This window comes from Ptychodera flava, chromosome 19 (genome assembly GCF_041260155.1).
Source record: "Ptychodera flava strain L36383 chromosome 19, AS_Pfla_20210202, whole genome shotgun sequence".
In the NCBI taxonomy this organism is placed as follows: Eukaryota; Metazoa; Hemichordata; class Enteropneusta; family Ptychoderidae; genus Ptychodera; species Ptychodera flava.
The window spans coordinates 21256116-21281875 of NC_091946.1; the positions used below are offsets into that span (position 1 = coordinate 21256116).

At 36.9% G+C, this 25760-nt stretch overlaps 2 protein-coding genes across 4 annotated transcripts in view; both read left to right on the forward strand.

Moving 5' to 3' along the window:
- LOC139118872 (ectodysplasin-A-like) overlaps window positions 1–25760 on the forward strand; it is a 133875-nt gene that overhangs the window by 78507 nt on the left and 29608 nt on the right. The window lies entirely within an intron of this gene.
- LOC139118879 (protein eiger-like) lies at window positions 432–24460 on the forward strand. The gene is made up of 8 exons (XM_070682433.1): window positions 432–879; window positions 1135–1288; window positions 4799–4846; window positions 5179–5205; window positions 10740–10765; window positions 18020–18074; window positions 18439–18572; window positions 20160–24460. The coding sequence occupies exons 1-8, from the start codon at window positions 538–540 to the stop codon at window positions 20394–20396; spliced, it is 1023 nt and encodes a 340-aa protein (XP_070538534.1). The 5' UTR covers window positions 432–537; the 3' UTR covers window positions 20397–24460.

The following is a 25760-nucleotide window of genomic DNA, read 5'->3' on the forward strand; positions in this document are numbered from 1 at the left end:
GTTGTCTTGACCTAACATTTTCACTTTCAGAAGACTAGGAAAAACATACCTGTCAGTTCAGCTTGGCCATGGATGGAGGTAATAAGACGAATTTTATCTCTCTACGACTTGACCCGTCAACGATTCCGAGTCACATGTGAGGACTGTCAATGATCAAATCATAATGATGCGCGGTGATACGTGCAAAACATTGGAAAGATTACTAAACATGGACAAGAAGTTCATCACATCCGTAAGCATAACCTTTCTGTGATTGCGTGATCGTAAAAACCACCTTTCTCCCATTACATTTTCGTATTTACCACACTCCGTTTTGAAATAGGCAGTGTAGACTGAATAGAATTCGCTGTCAGGCATAAGTAGCAATATTTGCATAAATCTAATTAATTATTCATGAGTGGAAAAGTAGGTCGCAGGTAGGGTAGGTCGCAGATCACCTGCAAAAATAACTCGGTGCCCACGCCACGCACTCAGCCTCAAGATCAAGCTGACACGCTGATCATAATAACAACAACACGCGTTTATGTTATGTAAAACATGAGCAAGCTGCCGGGACTGACTTCTACCAAAGAGAGAGAGGGTGCCATGAACGGCTTGGCGCTGAAGTCGCAGCATTGGCACGACTGTTGTTGCGAGTCACGTCAGAGTCCGAAGTCATGCACCCTCCAGGTAGTTGCTGCGCTGATCATAATATTTACCCTTATTATTTTCGCATTCGTCGCCATGTTTTTCATCATGCGGAGCGAAATCGCTAGCGTTCGTCAGGAGCTCCAGGAGCTGTCTACTGATTTTCTTGACTTGAGGGAGAGGTGCGACACAGCTGACCTGACAGAGAGGCCGCGGCAGTTCTCTGTTGACCGTGACACTGCATTTGAACAGGTAGGTTTACGCCGCTTCTATCCTGCTAGTCAGTTGCCAGTAGCGGTACATGCATACTACTCATTTAGAAATTTTATGAAAACAAAAGTTTTGACAAGCTCGAGACAATATCCTTTGTTCATATGTAAACGCATTCCGGACAACAGAAAGGGCTCCCTACATAGGCCTTATTCAGACCACCTATAGTGTGTTCCCTTGGAAACCTACGTTTCTAGGAATCGAAGGTGGCTGACCAAAGTATCGTTTTGCCCTCAGCACGCGGAAAGGGAAAAGAATTTGGACGACGAAGACGATGATGACTCTTGGGAGGTCAAAGGTTACAACCGCCAATCGCTGAACAAAGTGGAGGTCCGCCAGAAGCGGGATGATGATGCTGTACAGAGCGACGCCGCACCCGATCAAGGAAGATGTGAGTAGAGTACATAGTCCGTGGGCTAGAGGGGGTCTACGTGCACCCCCCCCCCCACAGGATAACAAACCTGTATTTTTCAGAACCCTTGGGATCCCTTGAATACGAAATGGAATTTTAACAGGAAAAAATATAGGGACGCAATGGCTGTTATGGTCATGTTTTGAAGGGTACCGCAAAATCAAGATTTTCCGAGCCAAATGCATTTTCGTCAAATCTGTCTTCTTATAAGTCATGTGCTGAGCTCATTTTTTAACATAACTTCACTTGTTTGGTATCATTAGAAAGGGAATTTATTCCTCTGTAAGATGACATATTGCACTATGCAATATCTTCTACAGTTTTTATCAAATATAACCAAAACTTACCCCTTACCCCAAAATTTAACATTGCAAATTACAGTAAAACTCAAATTGTACCAATTTTTTAGCTAGGCATAATAAAATATGCATTGCTTTGTCTGAAATCTGTTTTATTTGATACAGGGACATGTCAGAAATATGCAACAGACGTTTAACAGAAAAAATATTGGCAATCTACAGCTGTAACAGTCATATTTTGAAGGGTACCGCAAAATAACAGTGTTGCAGATTTGCATGCATTTTTGTTAAAACTGTCTTCCTATAAGTTATTTGCTGAGCTTGTTTTTGAATATAACCTGGCTTGTTAGGTATCATTAGAAAGATAATTTACTAATCTTTAGAATGACATATTGCAACATGCAATATCTTGTGTAGTTTTCATGATATATAACCAAGACTTACCCCATACCCCAAAGTTTACATTGAAAATTTCAGTCATAGCTAAAACCAAATTCTATCATATTTTTTACCTTGACACAAAAAATCTGGCCGTTTTTGCTATTAAATCTATTTTATTTTGTACAGGGACATATCAGAAATATGAAATAGACTTTTAACAGAAAAAATATTGGGAATCTACAGCTGTAACAGTCATATTTTGAAGGGTACCGCAAAATAACAGTGTTGCAGATTTGAATGCATTTTTGTTAAATTTCTCTTCTTATAAGTTATTTGCTGAGCTTGTTTTTGAATACTACCTGGCTTGTTAGGTATCATTAGAAAGATAATTTACTAATCTTTAGAATGACATATTGTAACATGCAATATGAACATGACTGCAATTTTCAATGAAAATTTTGGGGTATGGGGTAAGTTTTGGTCATATATCATGAAAACTACACAAGATATTGCATATAATAGCAAAAATGGCCAGATTTTTTTGTGTCAAGGTAAAAAATTATAGAATTTGGTTTTAGCTATGACTGAAATTTTCAATGTAAACTTTGGGGTATGGGGTAAGTTTTGGTTATATATCATAAAAACTACACAAGATATTGCATGTTACAATATGTTATCCTAAAGATTAGTAAATTATCTTTCTAATGATAGCTAACAAGCCAGGTTATATTCAACAAGTCATCGTTGATGACACAGTCCCCACTTGTTAATGGGTGCTTTGATCACAGGTCCTCAGAGAGGATAGAGTCCTCTTCATTAGGTCTGTGATAAAAATACTTTTGAATAAATTCGCTTGATACATGTCTGAGTTGTAGTTGAGGAGATGAAAAAATCGTAATAAAATGGCCACGTGGTGGCCATATTGGATCGAATCACAAAACAAATCAATGTGCATATGTATGACATAGGTCAATGTCCTTGTACCAAGTTTGAATATAATTGGTTGAGATATGCCTGAGTTATGGCTCTGTACATGAAACAATCGTAACAAAATGGCCGCCTGGCGGCCATATTGGATCGTATCACAAAACAAATTGATGTGTATAGCTATGACATTGGTCAATGTCCTTGTACCAACTTTGAATAAAATCTGTAGAAACATGCCTGAGTAATGACTCTGTACATGAAAAAATCGTAATAAAATGGCCGCCTGCTGGCGGCCATATTGGATCGTATCACAAAACAAATCAATGTGCATATGTATGACATAGGTCAATGTCCTTGTACCAATTTTGAATGAAATTGGTTGAGATATGCCTGAGTTATGGCTCTGTACATGAAACAATCGTAACAAAATGGCCGCCTGGCAGCCATATTGGATCGTATCACAAAACAAATTGATGTGCATAGCTATGACATTGGTCAATGTCCTTGTACCAACTTTGAATTAAATCTGTAGAAACATGCCTGAGTTATGGCTCTGTACATGAAAAAATCGTAATAAAATGGCCGCCTGGCGGCCATATTGGATCGTATCACAAAAAGAATCGACATGCATATCTATGACACTGGTCAATGTCCTTGTACCAACTTTGAATAAAATCAGTTGAAACATGCCTGAATTATGGCTCTGTACATGAAAAAATCGTAATAAAATGGCCGCCTGGCAGCCATATTGGATTGTATCACAAAACAAATCGACGTGCATCTGTATGACATATGAAGTAATCCTTGTACCAAGTTTGAATGAAATCGCTTCAGGCATCTCTGAGATATCTGCGTGAACGGACGGACGCACGCACGCACGCACGCACGCACGCACGCACACACGCACGGACATGACCAAACCTATAAGTCCCCCTGGACGGTGTCCGTGGGGACTAAAAACAAGCTCAGCAAATAACTTATAGGAAGACAGCTTTAACAAAAATGCATGCAAATCTGCAACACTGTTATTTTGCGGTACCCTTCAAAATATGACTGTTACAGCTGTAGATTGCCAATATTTTTTCTGTTAAAAGTCTGTTTCATATTTCTGACATGTCCCTGTATCAAATAAAACAGATTTCAGACAAAGCAATGCATATTTTATTATGCCTAGCTAAAAAATTGGTAGAATTTGAGTTTTACTGTAATTTGCAATGTTAAGTTTTGGGGTAAGGGGTAAGTTTTGGTTATATTTAATAAAAACTGTAGAAGATATTGCATAGTGCAATATGTCATCTTTCAGAGGAATAAATTCCCTTTCTAATGATACCAAACAAGTGAGGTTATGTTAAAAAATGAGCTCAGCACATGACTTACAAGAAGACAGATTTGACGAAAATGCATTTGGCTTGGAAAATCTTGATTTTGCGGTACCCTTCAAAACATGACCATAACAGCCATTGCGTCCCTATATTTTTCCTGTTAAAATTCCATTTCGTATTGAAGGGATCCCAAGGGTTCTGAAAAATACAGGTTTGTTATCCTGTGGGGGGGGGGGTGCACGTAGACCCCCTCTAGCCCACGGACTAACATGGATCAGCTTATAGTAGGGACGATTGACACCACGTCTAACTTTCTTTACTAATTCATATCGGAACAAGAAAAACACAATCCTGAAAGCTGTTCGTCGTTCAAATTGATTTGAATTCCCCCAGACCGACCTCTGATACTTAAAATTTTAAGTGTGGCAATCGCAGTGTGAGCTATACCCATGTAAATATGCACAAATCGAGCACACTTCGTTATTAGTCGTACAATTTTATGTACAGGTAAGAATCATCTGCCGAGTGCTATAACCATAGAAAACACTTTCATTTTACAGCAACCAGGAGAAAGAACAAAGAAGAGAGACGACGAAAAGATAAAAAAGGTTGGTATTTCTCACAAGGCATAAAAATTGAATTTGGAAAGTAAAGTGAAACTACTAGTTCTCCCGTCAGAGTTTACCGAGTCATGCAAGTAGCATCTTAGAAAATGAAGTCGAATTTTGAAAATATGTTAATTCTAGGTTGTTCCGTTTCTCTTTCGTTTTGGTTTACGTGGGCTGCTTGTATCCTGCAACGAAATCAATGGATACAATTGCAACTTGCAAAATAGTTTCAGGCGTTCTGTAACTCATTAACGCGGGTGTTTACGTCTACAGATTACTGTTGACAAACTGTTGACATTTGCCTTTTCTTTTCTTGATTTTGCACCCCACAGGCGAAAAGTGCAAACAAGGTTGTACAGGTATGTACGCAAAGTTACACGGTTTCGTCACATTATTTGCATCAAATGTTTGAATTGTAATCATTTGCACTAACCTTACCACTTCGCATGATGTATTACACACTTTAGCTCAATCTTCTCCATGATGCCTTAGACTGTTAAAACCGTGCAAGAGCGATGTCTGTGAGACTGTGAACACGCACGATCAAAATAGATCGTTCAAAGCACTATCGTTTGCGCATTCAGAACAAAGACCTCTGAAAGACCGCATCACACTAATGCACCACATTGTTCATACGCAAGATCAAATAGAAGTGTGTTATTGCGCATGGTCAGACACCTGTCGGCATTATCTCATAATTTAGTCGCTTTTGCTGTCAATGGTTTACAAGTTCATCGTAAAACCGACCTAAACAAGCCAGCATAGCAGTGTTGTCATTTTCTGATTTTGCCCGATCCGATTGAAAACTATCCGTATATTGCATCATGTATCAATAAAGGCAAAAAGCGCAATACAAGCTTTAGAGATCAATTATAATGTACGCCGTCGCACACATACCTCGCACACATACATACCGTCGCATACATAGAAAATAATATGAAAACAATCACAAGGATATAAAGCATGCCTTACAGCGAATGATATTGAGGTATACTAAAACAGTGTATGACCAAGGTATATTCGTTACCGGAACGATTAACTACAAACTGTTCCTGTCGTGAGACAACCACCGAATATGCAATCAGATGCCAGTGCATGATAACTTAGATTCGATTACTCAGACTGCGCAGTAGATGCCGCAATGCTGTCTGGCTAAGCAGTACTGCATGCTATCCCCGTGACTACAGATTTGACACGTAACCTCATAATTGTTTTCTTTATCTTCTTGTTTGTCCACCACACGTTCCTGTAGCTGTTGTGTCTGCTGTGTAAATCGTAAACAACAAATGCGACATAAACAACCAAAAACATAAATAGGCAGTGCTGTCTACATCAACAATTTTAAAAAAATATGAAAATTTAAGACTTGTTCGTTCAAGGGTACCTCATATTTCTCAAAGCGCTATGTTTATGCTGGTCCCGCCCTGACCGTCTGGTACGGTTGGACTTTCTGGTCTCACGGGTCTACTTGGCCACCCAGGAAGAGACGGAATTCCAGGGCCAGCGGGTGCGCAAGGGGCACCGGGCCTGCCGGGGTCGAAGGGAGACAAAGGTGATGTGGGAGAAAAATGCAAGCTCTTGCTTGCTTTACTCTACACACTCAAAGTTCAAAATGTTCAGAGCTTGACTCGGGGAGCGTTCAGTTATTGCGGCCGGGGTTGGGCCGGCAAAATCCAGGGGGTGGGGGTCACCTTAAATTTGAAAACTGCAAAGGGGGGGGGTCATGTATTTTTCAAACAGCCCAGAGGGGGGGGGGGGGGTCACTTAATTTTCATAAGTATCTGTCCCGTCAAAACGAAGTTTCAGTGTTCGGAAATATTCTGGGAGATAAAAAGGATTCACTGCATAATTTCATTCTCTGAATTCACTTAACTGTAAATTTGAACAAAAGTATAACAATCTGTCACATTAACATCTTACCTTGGCAATTCTAACGCTTGTGTTACTCTAAATTGAGCTCACTGAGGACAATGAACAATTACTATTACTTACATATTATAGATATAGTAAGTTTTGTCAGGGAAATTACTTAACAATTACCTGTAGACTACTAGTACCATGAAAAGTGAAATTATACTTTTAGGTGAAATTCCAACTTTCAAATACCCTATTTAAATCAAGTTCGTTTGTACCAATTGTCAAACACCTATAAAAGCACAACTTAGTTTAGCATTGTAAAGATATTATTCATAGTTTACTCATAGACTCCAATGTATAGTAAATCAACATTTCGGTGAAATTCAAAAATCCAATTTCTAGCTTGTACACATATCAACCTTAAAGTGTGAGTCCTGCCACATTTTGAGACTTTTTCGTTTGACTTGGGGCATATACTATAGTTCTGGTTGTGAATGAAATTGGTATTAATAAAACAAACATTTACACACAAACTGAAGCTTATTTGAGCGGTTTTTAGACGGTTGTATTATGTTATTTCGACGAAAACACGGGAAAAGTTGCACTTTTCGATTTCCATCATGGCAACATTTTCCGGAAATTGCCGAGCTCGCCCCGTTTTGGCGTAAGTAGCTGTGACGTCACTAATAGAATGGGTGATGGTGACTTCGTGCATTTACTATGGAGATAGTGATAATTTCATGAGTGAAAGCAGTGCAACTGAGAATATCATCGTCACAGAAGATATGACAAAGCTGTTCAGAATTTACAGGCCTGCAAATTTTAACAGTCGGAACCTTAACCTAAACGAGAACAAGAGCGGAACTCTTGTTGACCGTCGCGTCAGTGACAAGCCCACCGTGACCACAGTCAAACACACCAGTGCACTACCGTACACACAACCGCAAGCTAATAAAATTAAATATAAGTCTGGAGTTGCCATCCCACCTTATTATTACTTCTCAACACAAATTGCCTCGTTCAAAATCTGTATATAAAAATTTGAATTACACCATGACGCTTGTAGGTAAATGTAGTAGAGATCAAGTTGAAAATTGTCCACCGTTCATAACACACATCTTTCCTATCAACAGCTGGAAGTGGAACAGGCTGAGGGTCATGTTAGCATAAACACCAAAGGTAGTATTCGCGCCGCAAAATCTTCAGTTTGGCGTTATAAAACCTCACATGAAGATTGGCACTTTTAAAAATATGTGACCGTAAAGACATGTCTAGCCAAATTCTCGGGAAGAGATAAATTAAAATTGACATGATGTAAATATCGGGCACACTGGCACCCGAGGCCGGGCGGCTCAGCCGGCCATTTCTGTGATGGAGTGATCAGCTACGCTTCCGCAGTTTTTTTTCTTGATTAAGTGTCAGCGATATAAAGCACAGTGTTCATTGTTTCATGACTGCGAAATTCTCAAAGAAGCTAAAATATTTTAGGGGAGACTTAGTCGAGCAGAAGGGAACAGATGACGACAACGCGACTGCTTCGTCAACAGTATAAACTTCTTTGCTACACGTTGTGTCACTGTTACTGGCAGCGCCGTGCTGTATTTTACACAACCTATCGTTCAGTCTCGCAAAGAGTCAGTCAATCACTACGTAAACTTTTTAGGAATATAAAATTAGATATCTCCTAACGTTACTAATTATAGAGTCACACATGCATGAGATCTAGTACTTGTATTCATTTATTTATTTACAATCACTTTCGTAAAGCATCTGTATCGGCGATCAGTCTTGGGGGATGTAAACACGGCCATACTTCTCCGCGGCCCCCGCATCCTTGACATGTTTTGGGCAACCTGTCGCAGTCTTGCTGCTGTTCTCGCTCTTGTCCACAGTTGATGATGATACACGCGAAGCTTTCTGTGACAATGGTCGTACTGGTACGGTATTGCGATTACATAATCGATGTAGTAACTCCAGGAATTAAAGTCTATCTTACCGTACATCTGGCTTCCGAACCGTGTTTATTCTAAGTCACGGCACTCGAAATGTGCACCGCAGAAAACGCTTGTCTGAATGCCTCTTTTCCGACCCTTTCTTGTAATTTTGTCAAATGCGGCTAATACATCATCCTAAAATGCAATAAACTGACAACGGCTGCAGTTACTTCAGCCACCAAAGGCGTAACTTCTCACCATGTTGAAGCCACAGCGGTAAGCATTCGCTATGGCCGAGGTGAACACACTCACTCGTACATTCTATTAGTTACGTCATTTCCGGTGGCAATGCCCGCGAATTCCGAAACGACCCGAATGGCAGCTAACTTCAAAGTCGCACAACATAGTGCATTTTTATAATATTTAACCGCGTCGTTTCATTGGGGTGATGCATTTATTTGATAAAGTAGGGGTGGCAAAATCATATAGCATGGCTCATTTTAAGCAAAATTAACTTTGTATTTATGCGGGAAATACACTTTAAACCATCCTAGTCTAACTAAGTACTTTACAATGAATTATCAAATGTCTATAAATACACAGATTTAGATAGTTTTGTATCAGGAAAAAATTATTTAAAGTTTTCTCATAGACTCCCATGTACAGTGAATCTACATTTCGGTGAAATTCCAAAATCCAATTTTTTGCACACATATCCATTGTAACCACCTTAGTCTAATCAAGTACATTAATATTAATTATCCAGACTACATAAATACACAAATCTACCTATTTTTGTATTGAAAAAAATTATTCATAGTTTCCTCATAGACTCCCATGTACAGTGAATCTACATTTTGGTGATATTCCAAAATCAAATTTCTGGCGAACATATCCATTTGTTACCACCCTAGTCTAATCAAGTACATTAATATTAATAATCGAGAGTACATAAATACACAGCTTTACCTATTTCTACATTGGAAAAAAATTATTCAATTCATAGTTTCCTCATAGACTCCCATGTATAGTGGATGAACATTTTGAGTGAAATTACAAAATCAGATTTCTTGTACACATAATATGCACATTTAACCATCATATTCTAATCAAGTACAATTTTGTTAATTATTCAACATCTGTATGTGCACAAGTCTAGCAAGTTTTTCATCGGAAAAAAATTATTCACAATTTTATCATAGACTCTCATGTATAGTGGATGAACATTTTTGGTGAAATTCTAAAGTCAAATTTTTTGTCCACATACCAGTTGTAACAACCAACCTTATTCCAATTAAGTACTTTTATGTCAATTATCAAATATCTATACATGCATAGATATAATTTTGTATTGAAAAAGTATTACATTGTTTTCTCATAGACTACCATGTAAAGTGAATCAACATTATCAACAGCTGATTATCAATTTAATCCAAATATCAAAATTTTGTACACACACGCTTGCACAAAAATATTGCAATCCCCTGTAATTTCTATCCAATCCCTTTGAGGGGTAATGTCAAAAATATAGCAAGTCAGAAGGGGAAATTTGAATATAAACACCTTGTAAGTTTGTAAGGGGTCATTTGAAGAACTCTGAGAATGTTTTTTTATTCTATCGCCCCCCCCCCTTCCAGAGGTGTTTGTGTGTGCAGCTTTACACAAGCAAAATGGGGGGGGGGTCATGAAATTTTTGTCATCTTAAAAGGGGGGTCATCAATTTTTTGGTGCAATGGGTAGGGGGGTTCACTTATTTTGACTGATGCGCAGGAAGAATTTGCTGGCCCACCCCCGGCCATAATAACTGAACGCTCCCTTAGGTTGGAAGTTTGGTTGGCACTTCAAAACCAGGTTCCGACTCGTTGGATTTCATGAAAGTATTGAAACCACCATATATTTCATAACATGAACATGGCCAAAGTGTGTGCCATGTTTTGACAGAGCACGAATACTCAACGCATGTCTTTTGTCGAAACGCTCAAAGCTAAAATTCGCATTTCACCTCTTCACCTCAGGGTCGATCGTACTCCCACAAGTTCATTGCATGTCCGTTGAAAAGATATGTCAGAAACATTTATAATTTCTCTTCATTCGGTTTTCAGGCGCCCCCAGCGAAGCCACCCCGAAGGTAAGGACACTAAGGCTCATTACTACTAGTATTTTCATGTTGGCTAGGTTGGCTTCCGGATAAATCCAAATGAAACATTTCGTTTACACTTGAAGAGATTTTATTTTTGCGTCATGCAAGCATAGTGAGCTCAATCAAGTTTATACAATGCTGTCTGCCATTGTCTGCCTGTCTGTATGTATGTAAACACTAAGGCAGCTTGTATGTATGTATGTATGTATGTATGTATGTATGTATGTATGTATATATGTATGTATGTATGTATGTTAGTATGTATGTTTGTATGTACGGATGTGTGCCCGTCCACATCACCCACCATCTTAGACTTTGGTGTACAGGTGCACCCAGGGGTTGAGATGTGAATTTATTGAAATGAACATGTCAGTGTCAAAAATATGCAAATGAGATAAAAAAGGGAAAATCATGCAAATTGCTAAAACTGTAGCCACAGGCCAGATTTTGTTGAAACTTGGTATTCAGGTTCTATATGGTGACTTTTTAGCTACTATAGACAATAGTCTATAGAAGCTATTGGGATGGGTATCCGTCCGGCGTCTGTCGTCAGTCAGTCTGTATGTATGTATGTATGTATGTATGTATGTATGTATGTATGTATGTATGTATGTATGTCCGTTTGTGAGGCGTCCGTTCACTCAAATATCTTGAGAACTGCAGTACTTACTGATTTGATATTTGTTGTGTAGATGACAAATATGATTTTGAGAAACTCTTTTTTTTAATTTTTTGATATTGTTGAAAATAGGCAAATTAATGCCAAAAAAGGCGTTTTTTGTAAAAAATCTTCTTCATAACCGCTGGTCAGACAGCTTTGTTATTTGGTATACAGGTCCCTAGGGACAACCCAACTTAAATTTGTTCAAATTGTGATGAAATATGCAAATGTGTATTTTTAAGGAATTTTTTTTGTCGTTTTTGATCAAAATTTGACTTACATTGTATGTAATTCTTGTACTGTATAAACCCTATCAATTCACCCAGAAAAAAATAATAATAGAATTAATTAGGAAATCATCAAAGCCAAAATAATTTTAGTGTAGAGTTATCAGAAAGTTCAACTTTTTTTGACAGTTCATAGTGAAATGCTTACCAGCTTGGAGGATTAAAATAATGTAAAGGCAACTTTCCTGAATCCAAACTTTGACATATTCTGAACCATCATTTATTGTGCCCTGTATGTTATCTAAAAGAAATTGCTCAAAATAGTTTGTCATAATAGGGTGGTCAAATAAATAGAGATAGAGAAAGTTTTAATTTCCATTTATGGTTGACTTGGTAAGGATAAAAAAAAATTACTTTTTGAGGAAAAAAATAGAGTGGTCAATTAAAAGAGTGGTCAAAGTGATAGGGTTTTTAGCTCCCATATAATATGCATATGTATATATGCAAATGGGAGGTATTCATATAAGGTGGAAAAATGTCGTCGTATGTATGTATGTATGTATGTATGTATATATGTCCGTCCACATCAAAAACTCCTAAACCGTAGCACCTACTGTCTTAGTATTTGGTGTACAGGTGCACCTAGGGGTGGAGATGTGAATTTGTTCAAATGAACATGTCAGTGACAAAAATATGCAAATGAGGGGAAAAAAGGAAAAATCCTGCAAATGGCTAAAACTCAGTAAGCAGTGGTCAGATTTGGTTGAAACTTGGTATGCAGATTTCTTTAGGTATTCTAAAGTATGTGTGCAAAAATTGGGATGAAATTTGCATGTTTGTATTTTTAGCGTATTTTTTCAGTTTTTAGTCAAAAAATCTTGTTCTCTGAAATCGCTCGTCTGATTGCTATGAAACTTCATATTTATGTTCCTCAGAATGACCTCAGTCATGCTTGTGCAAATTGTGTTGATATTGTCATATTTGTAATTTTGGGGCAATTTTCCCAATTTTTGATAAAAAATATTTTTATCCAAAAACTACTCATTTGATAGCTTTGATATTTGGTATACAGGTATGTAAGATTAATCCCAATGTAATGTATTGAAGGCATGTTGAAACTGGCAATTTTTTTTTTATTTTTGGGGCAATTTTTGCTTTTTTTGGTCAAAAATTTTTTCTCCTAAAACTTGTGATCTGGTAGCTTTGATATCTTGTGTACAGGTTCCTAGGGTTTATGTTAATGAGATATATTTAAAATTAGGATGAAATCTGCAATTTTGTATTTTGGGGGGCAATTTTTTTCATTTTTGGTCAAAAAATTTGTTTCTCAAAATTTACCAGTCTGATTGCTTTGATATTTAGTAAACCGGTTGTTAGGGTTTTTGTTAATGAGATATATTGAAATTAAGTTGAAATCCGGAATTTTGAATTTTTGGGGCAACTTTGCGAAACTGTCAGTTTTACTGGGATATCTTTCATTTTGTATTTTCAAGATTTTTTTGGTAATTTTATACCTACTGGAATTAAGAGTATATAATGTGGTGATTTAGTAAGCATTTGATATGGTTAACTTTATTTGGTGTTGAAATGCAGTAAAAAAATCCTGGCAGATTTTGACACAATTCCAAACAAATGCCAATAAAAAATTCAGCCAGAGAAGGTTTGACAAAAAGAAAAGGTGGGAGAGTGGGGAAAAAAGAATGTACAATGGATCGGATAAAAAAGATAATGTACCTCATCGATCTTCCAGACACCATCCCTTATCAAATGGTCCACCCCGATGTATTTTTGTGCGTAATTAACCATGCAGTGTATTTTAGTTTAAGATGTCAAGTTAGGTAAGGATTTGAAAGGAATAGTCAAGTTCACCACAGTTTAACTTCATCTCTTGTGTCATCATCCTTGTGTACTTGGTTAAGTTTGTAAGTTGTTCTAGATGTGGATGCACCAGCTGTTCTGAAAGAAAACAATGTTTACTTTTCCCTGTATAGGGTTTCTGAGCAATGATTTTATGTTGAAATTTCTCCATGTATCTGGTGTATGGGCAAAGTGTAAACATTGGTTGCATGTTATGTATTTCAGTCCATGTCAAATATTGTAAATGAAAAATCAAGAACAGTTTACTGTGTGCTTGTAAAAGATAACATATTTGTCAATACATAAACTGCCTTGCAGATTGATTGTCTTAAAGATTATCACAGAAGTAGAAAAGGAAAAGAAACTATTCAAATTGCTGTAACATATTCACTCTCAGTGCCTGTATAGGCCTATACTTAACTATTTTATCATTACATTCAGCTGTTTGTTATATCTTTATCACTCTCCATGGGCCAAGGCACACTTGGGGTCAATGTCATCACTCTGTGCCAGTCTGTGTATGTCAGTCTGTCTGTACACGTATGTCCATGTTTCATACAATTGTTAACTTGTTTTGATAACTATATGGGAGCGAACAGTGATGTTGTCACTATTTTTATGGTAAAGCTGGGCTGTAAGATTCCTCGTGTGCTATTTATAGCAATTATTCAATCTGTGTAAACAGTGCAATGAAATTGTTACATGATGCTTTTGATGACCTTGAACTTCTTAAGTTTCAAACATCTGTCTCTTCAGTGTGCTTTCTGTGAGTACGTACAGTCTCAACTTATTCAACAGAACTTACTTACAATGTTAATTTGAAAGTTAAAGTGTGCCTGGTTAATAGGATGAAAATAATGATAAAAAGATAACCAGCTTAAGATCCTTTATGAACCTGACAGATATTCTGTTTTTTTATGACGAAAATCTTGATTTAAGCAACTCTTGTTCACTTTAATTAGAATGTAATTAACTCTCATTTATCAGCTACTACAGACTAATATAGTCTATAGAAGCTATTGGGATGGGTATCTGTCCGGCGTGCACTGTCAGTATGTATTTATGTATGTATATGTATGTATGTATGTATGTATGTATGTATGTATGTATGTATGTATGTATGTATGTATGTATGTATGTATGTATGTCCGTTTGTGAGGCGTCCGTCCACTCAAATTTCTTGAGAACTGCAGTACTTACTGATTTGATATTTGTTGTGTGGATAAAATACATGATTTCGAGAAACTCTTTTTATTAATTTTTGATATTGTTGAAAATATGCAAATAAGCACCAAAAAAGGCGTTTTTGGTAAAAAAATCTTCTTCATAACCACTGGTCAGACAGCTTTGTTAGTTGGTATACAGGTCCCTGGGGATAACCCAACTTAGATTTGTTAAAATTGTGATGAAATATGCAAATGTGTATTTTTACGGATTTTTTTTCCATTTTTGGTCAGGTCATCCTGAAATGAGATATCAAAGATATCAACCTTCTTCATCAATACACTGATGTGTCACAAAATGTTATTCTCTACATAACACAGCAGAGCTCTGTCAACTGTTTGGTCGCTTGTTTTTTCAAAACCGCTCGTCAGACAGCTTTATTATTTGGTTTACAGGTCCCTAGGATGACCTTAGTGAGATAATGTCATACATTCAGGAAATACTTAATTTTGTATCCATGTCTATAGTAGCTTCAGGGACTTTGGCCCTATTTTAATAGTTAGATTTGTTCAAATTGTGGTGAAATTTGACAGCTGTATTTTTGGGGCAGTTTTTATCACAACTGGAAGTTGTGATATAGAGGTGGTTTCAACCGGTGTTTGATGTCGTCCATTTCCGTAAACGACAAAAAGTCAAAAACTGCTGAACAGACTGCGTTGATATTTGATACCAATACATAGACTGGTTCCAAGGTTCCGATTCCGAAAATGGAGCCAAACGGAGCGCCGGTTAGATAGTTTTGGGAAATTTCTAACCCCCCTTTTTATCTAATTGATTTTAGGGGTCTTTCATATATGTAGTTTTGGAATGTACACCAATCCTGCATTGTGGACTGTTTTATGAGTTGTTGAACAGAAATGAGGTTTTGATGAATGTTAGAAATATGCAGGATGGCTGATTCGAAGTATAAGAGATTTCTATGGTCTTTTGGGCATCAAAAGCATTAAAAAAAACATATTTCATAGTTTAGATTCTCACTTTTGAGATCACCCTAGGTATTTGTTAAGTAAACATCCTTGAGTCAATATACAGACTTTGACACTCCAGAGATTAAGTATCCACAACCTCACATGTTACAGTCTTTCACTACAATGGTATGGCCCAAACCCATTGTTATCAATGGAGAGTGTGGACCTGTCAACAGGAAATTGGGGTGAACAGGTTAGACAATGACATTACAAGTTGTAGGTTAGTTATCAAGGTAGCACCAGCATAGAATCCTGAGCATCTGTCCATGTATTCTCACAGCAAATTACAAGGAAAAAAATTATTTGAGAAGTTTCTCTCCTTTAAATAGAAGTATATGACAATTTAAACCTGTCATGGATAGATTGCTCTCAAATGATCTGAAACACAGTTATTGCCCATAAGCAACAAATCTATAGCAAGATTTATGTAAAGTTCATGAACTTACACAAGGTATTAGACAAAAGAATGACCATGACTTTGCTACTTTTCAACATTTATTTCAATCAGATTTCCCCAGCTTAGTGTATAATTTTGTAATCTTAATTACTGTCAACTTACCTTTACTAACTTATTCTAACCTCATTATTCTTACACTAGGGTTATACCTTATAACCACTTTTTCAAGAGATGCATATATGATTGTCACTTAACAAACAATTTACAAATATGTCTTCTGCTTTTTCTCCATATACATATAGGTGTCTCTTTTCTCATAAAAATGAGCTTAAAATCGCAATGTGAAAAATAGTCTTTCATCTATATGTTGCTCATTGACTTCGTAGTCTGTCTAATTCACAGTGAGTGTGGTTGTTGATAAATGCCAATAATACTAGGTGGTCATTATGTCCAAGCGCCATTGGCGGTATTTTTTAACATAATGACCATAGGTCATTATCACATCTGGAAGTTGTGATATAGGGTTTGCTTCAACCGGTGGTGGACAGTGTCCATTTTTCGTAAACGACAAAAATTCAAAAACCGCTGAACAGACTGCATTGATATTTGGTAGAGATATTCAGACTAATTCCAAGGTTCCGATTCCGAAAATGGAGCCAAACGGAGCAGCGGTTAGATAGTTTTGGGAAATTTCTAACCCCCTTTAACTAATTGATTTTAGGGGTCTTTCATATATGTAGTTTTGGAATGTACACCAATCTTGCATTGTGGACTATTTAATGAGTTGTGGAACAGAAATGAGGTTTTGATGAATGTTACAAATATGCAGGATGGCTGATTCAAAGTATCAGAGATTTTCATGCGCTTTTGGTAATAAAATTGATAAAAAACAACATATTTAATGTTTTAGATTTCTCACATTTGTTATGACCCTTAACATTACAGGCTTGATGACATAACTAGCTGCTGGACCTGTTTACTGGCGCATTGATTTAAAGACAAATATCGTTTTATTTTGTAATAAGGACGTGTGATTTCGTAAAACATAGTCTATTAGCCTGGAAATGTGATTTTTGCAAATATTGCTTACCCCACTGACAAACAGTGTGGTTTGAAAATGGCTGGAATTCGCTACTTCGGGACTTTGTTTTCTGTGTGCATTTACTGACAAACTCCAAACCCGCAGCACCTACCCATTCAGTATTTCATGTACAGGTGTACCCAGAGATAGAGTAGTTTCACAATGTGCCAGTTGTGATCAAGTGCCATTGGCGCTATTTTTCCCGTTTTTGGTCAAAATTAAAACATCTTCTTCTCTGAGAGCATTTGTCCCATTGTCTTGAAACTTGGTATGCATGGTCCTAGGGTTGACCTCTGTCAAATTTGTTAAAATTGTGATGAAATTATAGTTTTGCTACAACTTTTCAATTTTGGTCAAAAAGTGATTCTCTCTGAATTAACTATTCTGATTTTTAAAGTTTTAAATTTTTAATGCTTTTAAATTTGGTATGGATGTACCTAGTGGCAACCTTAGTTTAGTGTCTTCATTTTGTGGTGAAATTTTCATATTTGTGTTTTTTGGACATTTTCCATTTTTTGATAAAAATATTCATTTTCTCTGAAATCGCTCGTCCTGTTGCTTTGAAACTTGGTATGCACGTTCCTAGGGGTAAACTTAGTTAAGTATGCTCCCTCTTTGAGCCAAGTGTCATTGACACTACGTTTATCCTTTGAACTAAGATCATCAGTAATCCTATGTGTTTTGTCATTTGGCGGCGTTTGCTACGATGGAGAAAGCTTCAAAATGTGCTCGTTCTACGTATTTTTTTTGCAATGTGTTTTACTGGCTGTTTGTTGTTGTTTCATAATTCGCATACCGCTGCATTTCTTTCCATTTCCCATTATTAGTTTCTCGCCGCACACTTCCAAGGAGACAGCGAAGCAGATGTCCGTACTGGTCCAAGTAAGTTTCGAATCTTTTCTCCAGTTTTACTGATCATTTCATTCCTATGTGTCCGCTATTTTAGTTTGACGACGTCGCCGCGGCGCACTTCATCGGAGATTTCGATAAAGCCGTCCGGATGGGGAAAGATGTTTTGAACTGTCACGAATAATCACTTGTACATTTGCATTCGTTCGTATCGGTACCTCCAATGAAAAAAGTAGTCAAACAACAATGTCTTTGACAAGACGGGGATTTTTATCACGTAGGTACCAATGTGCTTCAAACTCGAGGACACTCAATGTTCGGTCTACGGCTGCTAGAAAAAATTACTGTTTAAACAATGTTTTTTATTTGTTTTATTTGTTTCGTCTAATTTCATGAGGTGGTGAAATCCATTACTGGGACTATGCAGACTGGATGAAGAAACCCTCCTACAGCTGGCTGCAAAATAAATTCGTATTGGATCAGAGCAATATAACTATTCAAGATGCCGGACTGTACTACATATATAGCCAGGTAAGAGTATTATTTTGATCAGTAAGGTAAGAGTATTATTTTGATCAGTAACCATGCATATAGCGATGTTTATCAGAATGCCCGTCCGTTCGTTTGTCCAGTACCAAGCTAGTATATCCCGCAGCTTTAACCTCATTGAGGGTCAGTTCAGAATGCATATATATGTCTGAGAATGGACAGAAACATGAGTGAGGGTTACAATTCGATAATCGTCTTCGTCAAAAATGGTCAAACTTGGGAAGTTGCACACGTTTGCGTATCCATAACATTAAGGTACTCTTCGAAAGTTGGTAATTTAACCACGGTTGTTAAATATTTTGTAATGTGCCTTATAGCTCTTTCCAAAAGCAATTCGATAGGTCGAGTTGTTTCACTACGAAAGCAATACCGTCTTTGTTAGACGTATGCAGCTGAAGTTGCACAATGACTGGCTCAACAAGCGATACAATATCAAAAAATTGATAATGGTCCATTATCGATGGAGGATATTAATTGCAATTGCATGGTCAATATTAAAGGAATTCTTTAAAATGTTTGAAAGTTTCGTTACCTTTCCTGATCACGGAGAAATATCGTTGCTATATAAATTAGAGGCGACCGGATGTTTTAGCTCATATTTGGTATGTATATAAATACCAAAAAGAACTTATATGGTGATTCGTTGGCGTCTGTATGTTCGTCTGTATGTATGTATGTATGTATGTGCGGATGTATGTCCGTCACACGCAAAAGCTCCCAAACCGCCACACCTACCATCACAGTATTTGGTGTACAGGTAGACCCAGGGGTTGAGATGTGACGTTGTTCAAATGAACATGTCAGTGTCAAAAATATGCAAATGAGGTAAGAAAAGGGGAAATCCTGCAAATGTGCGGGAGTGGTGGCATTAACTGACACAGCCCACACACCTGAGTTGCAGATTCTGTAATCTCTAACCTATTTGTATGCAGTGTACCTATTATGTGTAGGAGTGGTGGCAGTGACTGAAACAGGCTACTCCACTGACCTTGAGTAATTTCCTGTCATTGTTCATGAGCTGATACATATTGGCAGACCTGCTAAAACCATTCAGGATTGTGTTGAAACATTCCTCTGCTAAGCCTGTTCCTAAAGTTGACCTCCAGTACCTTAAGGTTTCAGAACTTATTTACTTTTATCATTCTTGTTTTTCTTGTTTAAATATTTCTTGATTCAAACCAAATAAGAGCATACTGTCCTTGACGGTATTTTTATCTAATTGGCATATTATTTTACCATTAAACTTAAATGGCAATTTGACCGACCTTTACGAAAGGCATGCAGTTTATTTTCTGCTACTGTTCTATGTAATTACTGCGTTTATGTGAGTTACTTCAAAACGAACGAATTACGAATAATATGATGCATTCAATATATTTCCTAAATAATAACTACATTCATTCATACTTACTTGTATGAATATGATTGCACCAATGCTTAGTATGGAAAATCAGGATCAGTTTTTGTTTTCATACTGCATACATGTACAAGCGTATAACTCTTAAGAAGTTACATACACGCACCTTGCGTCGTATTGACTTACTCCGACTATAATTTTTGTCCCCATAGGTCCAGTACTATGACTCGTTCCCTTTCATGGGCCACACTGTTGTCATAAACGACAAAGTATTTCTGCGGTGTACGGAGTCTACAGTTAGCGACCAGAGGCGATTCAATTCTGGTTACATCGCCGGGGTAGCGTACCTGGAAGAAGACACCAAGGTCTTCGTCAGGGTTTCGTATGACCAACGTCTGATTCAGCTTGGCCCAGAAGCAACCTATGTTGGTTTCATTAAAGTAGCGTAGCTAAGCGAAATATATGAGACTATATTTTTCGATGAAGGCGAGCCCAAGATGTGGATTCCAAATCTATCTTTATTAAATAACCACCTATTCATGATATATATTGTCTTTATCAAAGTAGTATGAACATGCTGACAATTTACCAAATTAGTGTAAGAATGCTGATATTATATAGTCATTTTTTCTGCATTCATTTTTTTAAATTTTCAAGAAAACCTTGGAACTACGCTTGTTTTGACATGTGACTTCATTCGTTAAAGTTCTTTGACCGAAGAACTAGTGTCTTGTAGAAACCCCTGTGTCATAATCTTTGCCAAATACCAAGTGTATCGTCGTTCAACAATTACTTTGGCTCTGAATACAGTTTGTATACAGGGGATAACTGTTTACAGGGGCAGACAATAAGGTGATTCGGCGAATTTGTAACAAGGGACATTTTAGACGTAAATGTACTTTTCGAAGGTATTATAAACCATTAGATCTTGGGAGGGGGGGGGTGGTCAAAAACAGGAAAAAAAAAATTTCAGAGCAGAAAGTTAGGGGAAAAAAATCTTCAAACTAGTTTGCAAAATAAAAAAAAAATAAATAAGAAGACAAAGGCGTAAAAAAAATCTGCAAAAGTCTTTAAAATTTTGAATTTTTTTTAGATTTTACCGACAGAAAGCAACTTTCTGTATTTTTTAGTACATCCTCCCTGCACATTTTTAATTTTAATTTATACATTTAGAGTGACTGTATCCCTTATACTGGAAGTTGTGATTATCTTATCTTTTCAGGACTTTTGTATTCTGATCACTTGAAAATTATGAAATAATAGAACCTGTTTTCTACTTGTTTCCTGCGTACAAACCAAGCAGGTACACTAGGTAAAACATTGAAACTATGGTATGGTTGTCAAGACAGAAAGTTGTATTTGCTCTTTAAGATCAAGGTAAACAGATGCAGGCCACATCAGTTTCATTTTTTTCACAGCATTTTATTGCAATGATGAATGCAAGAATGGGTGAACAAGTAGAAACACGTCAATAATGATAAAACAACATATCAAGTCATTATGTATTATTTTGCTTTTAAAAAGGCATTTTCAATTCTTTTTTCTCAAAAAACAGCCTCAAAAAACAACAGCAACACATGTTTTAACATTCAACAATACACTACGTAGAATGCCATCTATCCAACAAATCCCAACACAAAAACACACAAAAGGGGTTGAACTTTGAAAGTTTCTCGATAGCAAATACTGAATAAATCTGCATGAATAATCGTTTTTACGTAGCAAATTTCAAAGAAATTGGACAAGCCCTTTTAGAGAATACAGATTTTTTGACCATGAATGGCATAAATTGCCGTAAAGACAAATATTGAAATTTCAACACATCTATACACATCCAATCAATTTGGACATGCTACTACAGAGAAATAGATGTTTTTATCAAAAAAGGGCAACAATTGCTCTAAAAACACAAATATGCAAATTTAACTATATTATTAAACCTATTTTAGCTTCTCAGCTTGTCAAAATCAATTGTAAATCATGAGATATGCACGATGTTTGGTGGGGTGAATGTAGCCATTTCACCACGCAGTAGAAAGGGAAGCCAGGAAACCAAAATAGTCAATTTTCAAAACTATACGAAGCTACTGAGGAGCAAGAAGACCATGTTTCAGAGGAAGATGTGTAATCCGAAAAAAATTCTCCCAAAGTGCCACCAAATAACACCATTTTTATCTCTATTTTTCAAAAGCTCGAACAGCAGGAGGGGGACACCCCCCTCCTGACCACCCCCCCGCAAAAATACTCCCCAAGTGCTACCAAATAACACCATTTTAATCTCTATTTTCAAAAGCTCCAACGGCAGGAGGGGGACATCCCCTCCTGACCACCCCCCGCAAAAATACTCCCCAAGTGCCACCAATTAACACCATTTTAATCTCTATTTTTCAAAACCTCCAACGGCAGGAGGGGGACACCCCCTCCTGACCACCCCCCGCAAAAATACTCCCCAAGTGCCAAATAAAACCATTTTAATCTCTATTTTTCAAAAGCTCCAACGGCAGGAGGGGGACACCCCCTCCTGACCTCCCCCCACAAAAATACTCCCCAAGTGCCACCAAATAACACCATTGTAATCTCTATTTTTCTAAAGCTCCAACAGCAGCAGGGGGACACCCCTCTCCGAATCCCCCCCCCCTGTGACCGCTTGCGTGGCCGCTTGTGGTGCTTGGCACCACATCTTTGCCCTCTTTATCTTCAGACAGCGACGAACTAAAAAAAATTATAAATCTGAAAATTTACTCTGAAAAAAAAAATTGCACAGCTAATCTCAATTGGAAAAAAAAGTTTCAGAAATTTACAATAGTAAAAAAAAAAATTCACAATTTCATTGTGACCACCCCCCTCCCAAGGTCTAATGGTCCATCCCTAAGGTAAAAGTTGTTCACAGCTACACTCTGTAGCTAAGATTGAAAGTCTCCCCTCTCGCCCACTAGTTTTTAGCCTTTTCCAACCAGCCGCTGGCCTCCCAAGAATTACAAAAGCTACCCGCTGCTCTCTCCTCACAATGTTATCTGCCCTCCCAATCAGCAAACACAACTAAAAAACGGAATTCAACCCCTGCTTGTCCGCTGACCAGAAGAATAAAATTTCCCCTCCTGATGATTCCCCGCTAACCCTCTTGCCTTTATTTTTCGGGCAATTTTTTATTGGCTGCAGCCTCTAACATTTACTTCGTTGTAGTAAGGAAATAGTAAGAATGCATCAAAATAAAGCCTTGTTACCCCTGCAGTGTTTCTATAATTGACAAAGAAAAGTAACAATTTTGGAAGTGCTTACCTATGAGACATTGCTTAACCTATACCTTGTACACTAAATGGCCATATGAAATATACGATAGTTGACACATATTATATTTACTGCGTAATGAATCTGTATAAAAGTATAGGGCTGTAAATTATTACACTATATTCAGTTGGAGGGTCAATATCAACAGCCTTCTAATAAAATGTTGGTACTTGTTACCTATGAGACAGGGCATATAAGGCTATACCTTATACATTTGGGCTATATGACACAACATGTACGATACTTGACACAGTTTATCTAATTTCACTTAATGATTGATCAATTTCAAAAAATCAGATCTGTTTAGGATTTATAGCATTGTATTTAAATGAAGTTTCAATTTCAATGACCTTAAAACTCATATCAGGGAGGTGTTTACCTATGAGATATTGCTTAGCCTATACATTGGTGGACCATGATGGAAAATATGCATATACTTGACACAAATTATATTGACTCTATGATGGATTTGTATCAAAGTAAGAACTATTTAGGATAGCACATCCATTGTACTATATTTTTAAGTTTTAATTTCAATAGCAATTCAAATAAAAATGTTGGAAGTGTTTACCGATGAGATACAATTTACCCTATACATTACACATTGAAGGCTCAGTATGACACAAAATTGTTTAAACGTATGATTGTTTACATAGATTCTATATTTACTCCATAATGGGTTTGTATCAAGGTAAGATTTGTTTAGCATAATACATTTGGTACACTGTGTTTATTTGAAGTTGCAATACTATCAGCTTTCTGACAAAAATTTCGGAAGTGCTCACTTAAAGGGCATGGCTAACTCTGAGTACCCTATACATCCCAACCTTGTGCAAAACATATGACAGTTGACTCAAATTATTCTTACTCCACTGTTGACATTTACTAAAATATATCATTTGAGGTGTCAATGCAGAGAGTCTCATGATAGATATTTGAGAACCGATAAGCTATGTGATGTATAGCTTACTGATACTATGCTCCCATACTACACACAACATAGTATGCTTTGTATTGACAAGAACATCAACAACATACTATGTTTTGTGTGTTGATGATGTTCTTGTCAATAAAAAGCATGCATATATGTACAGGCAGCAGTAATTTGATTTTAGAGATGTAACTTAATTCTAGATTAAAATTCAGTGTAAATAAATCACAGGCAGTGATTGCAAACCAAATGCTCATTACAACATATATGTAATTAAAGGCATTCTAACTGTAACTGACAATTGTGTTTCAGGAACTGGTTTTTGTTGCATTTGTCAACAATAGTTTCTAGGTGTACTTCGCACAGCGTATTGAAATACCTGGTACTCAGTTTGTTAACGTTGACTGTATATCTGTGTGACTCCTGCATTGTTAGTGTTGATAATAAAATTCAAGTCCAGACTTCAATTTTAGTTTTCAACAATAACTTTTAATGCCCACAACACGCTGACAAGTTTCATTAAAGCTCCTGTAGCTGTAATTTGTTAACCTAAAAAAGGCTTTCTATTTTCTCTGGTTTTCTTTAAATTCTACAAATTTAAAACATATAGTCTTTTACTACTGAAAAATTGGACAAGTAAATTTAAATTTTAACCGTTATTTTGATTTCCCTCCATTTTTAAAAAATGGTAATATTACAAAGAAAACAAAGCATACTATATGTCCCTGTGAAAAAATATTCAGTACTATGCATTATATTGGACTATTCTGTTGTTTCTGTGAAGATTCCAATGAATGTAGGCACGACGTACAGTGTTTTTGCTTTATTTGCATGAGGGCGCCATTTTACGTTTGGGCAAACGTTTATTATTTATCTGGCTCAAAATTGCACATGCAGTCCCAGTGGAGAGTTTATTTTACTTGTGTAAACACCCCTCAATGAGTACATTCCCAATAACTTGTTTCAGTTTGGAAGTAAAATCACAAAAATAATGCTACAAGATACAGCCTATTGGGCCTTTAACAATGCAGGGTAAGAAGACCAAGAAATTGCATTCGATACATGGAAAAACGTACCCCAAAATGCCAAAAGTTAGGTAACTGTAGCTATTACACAAAGAGCAAAAATATTTCAATATTAAATTGCCTCAAGCAATAGTGCCGGGAAGGGGGTCATCAAATGTGTATTATTTTCTAAGGGACCATCAATTTTTTTGAGTGGGTAGGGGGAGGTTCTGTTCTTTTGACGGAGTTGCAGCAAGAATTTGCCGGCCACGCCCCTGGCTATAATAATTGAATACTCCCTAAGGCTCTTCGCCTATCGTTTTGCATGAGCATTAAGATAAGAAAAAGTTATAATTTTTTTACTTGTTGATAGGTGTCATTGTGGACTTATACTGCTTTACACATTCGGGCGTCTTTGTCAAAAATGATCTGGATACAAGAACGTTCTAACAAAATGTTCAGGTCGTATCGATCTAGAATAATTCCCTAAGATACCCTCTTTGAAGCCTGTAAACGTTTGCAGTGATATTGATGGAAACGTATACGTGTCTGCCCTAATCGTTAGATTTCTTGGAGTGTGCTTTCTAGTT

Bases quoted from the DNA above. Each gene is read 5' to 3' on its own strand.
- LOC139118879 (XM_070682433.1), top strand. From the start codon at position 538: ATGAGCAAGCTGCCGGGACTGACTTCTACCAAAGAGAGAGAGGGTGCC. The intron at 1,289-4,798 runs GTGAGTAGAGTA...TTCATTTTACAG, and splicing joins CGCACCCGATCAAGGAAGAT to CAACCAGGAGAAAGAACAAA. The intron at 4,847-5,178 runs GTTGGTATTTCT...TGCACCCCACAG, and splicing joins ACGACGAAAAGATAAAAAAG to GCGAAAAGTGCAAACAAGGT.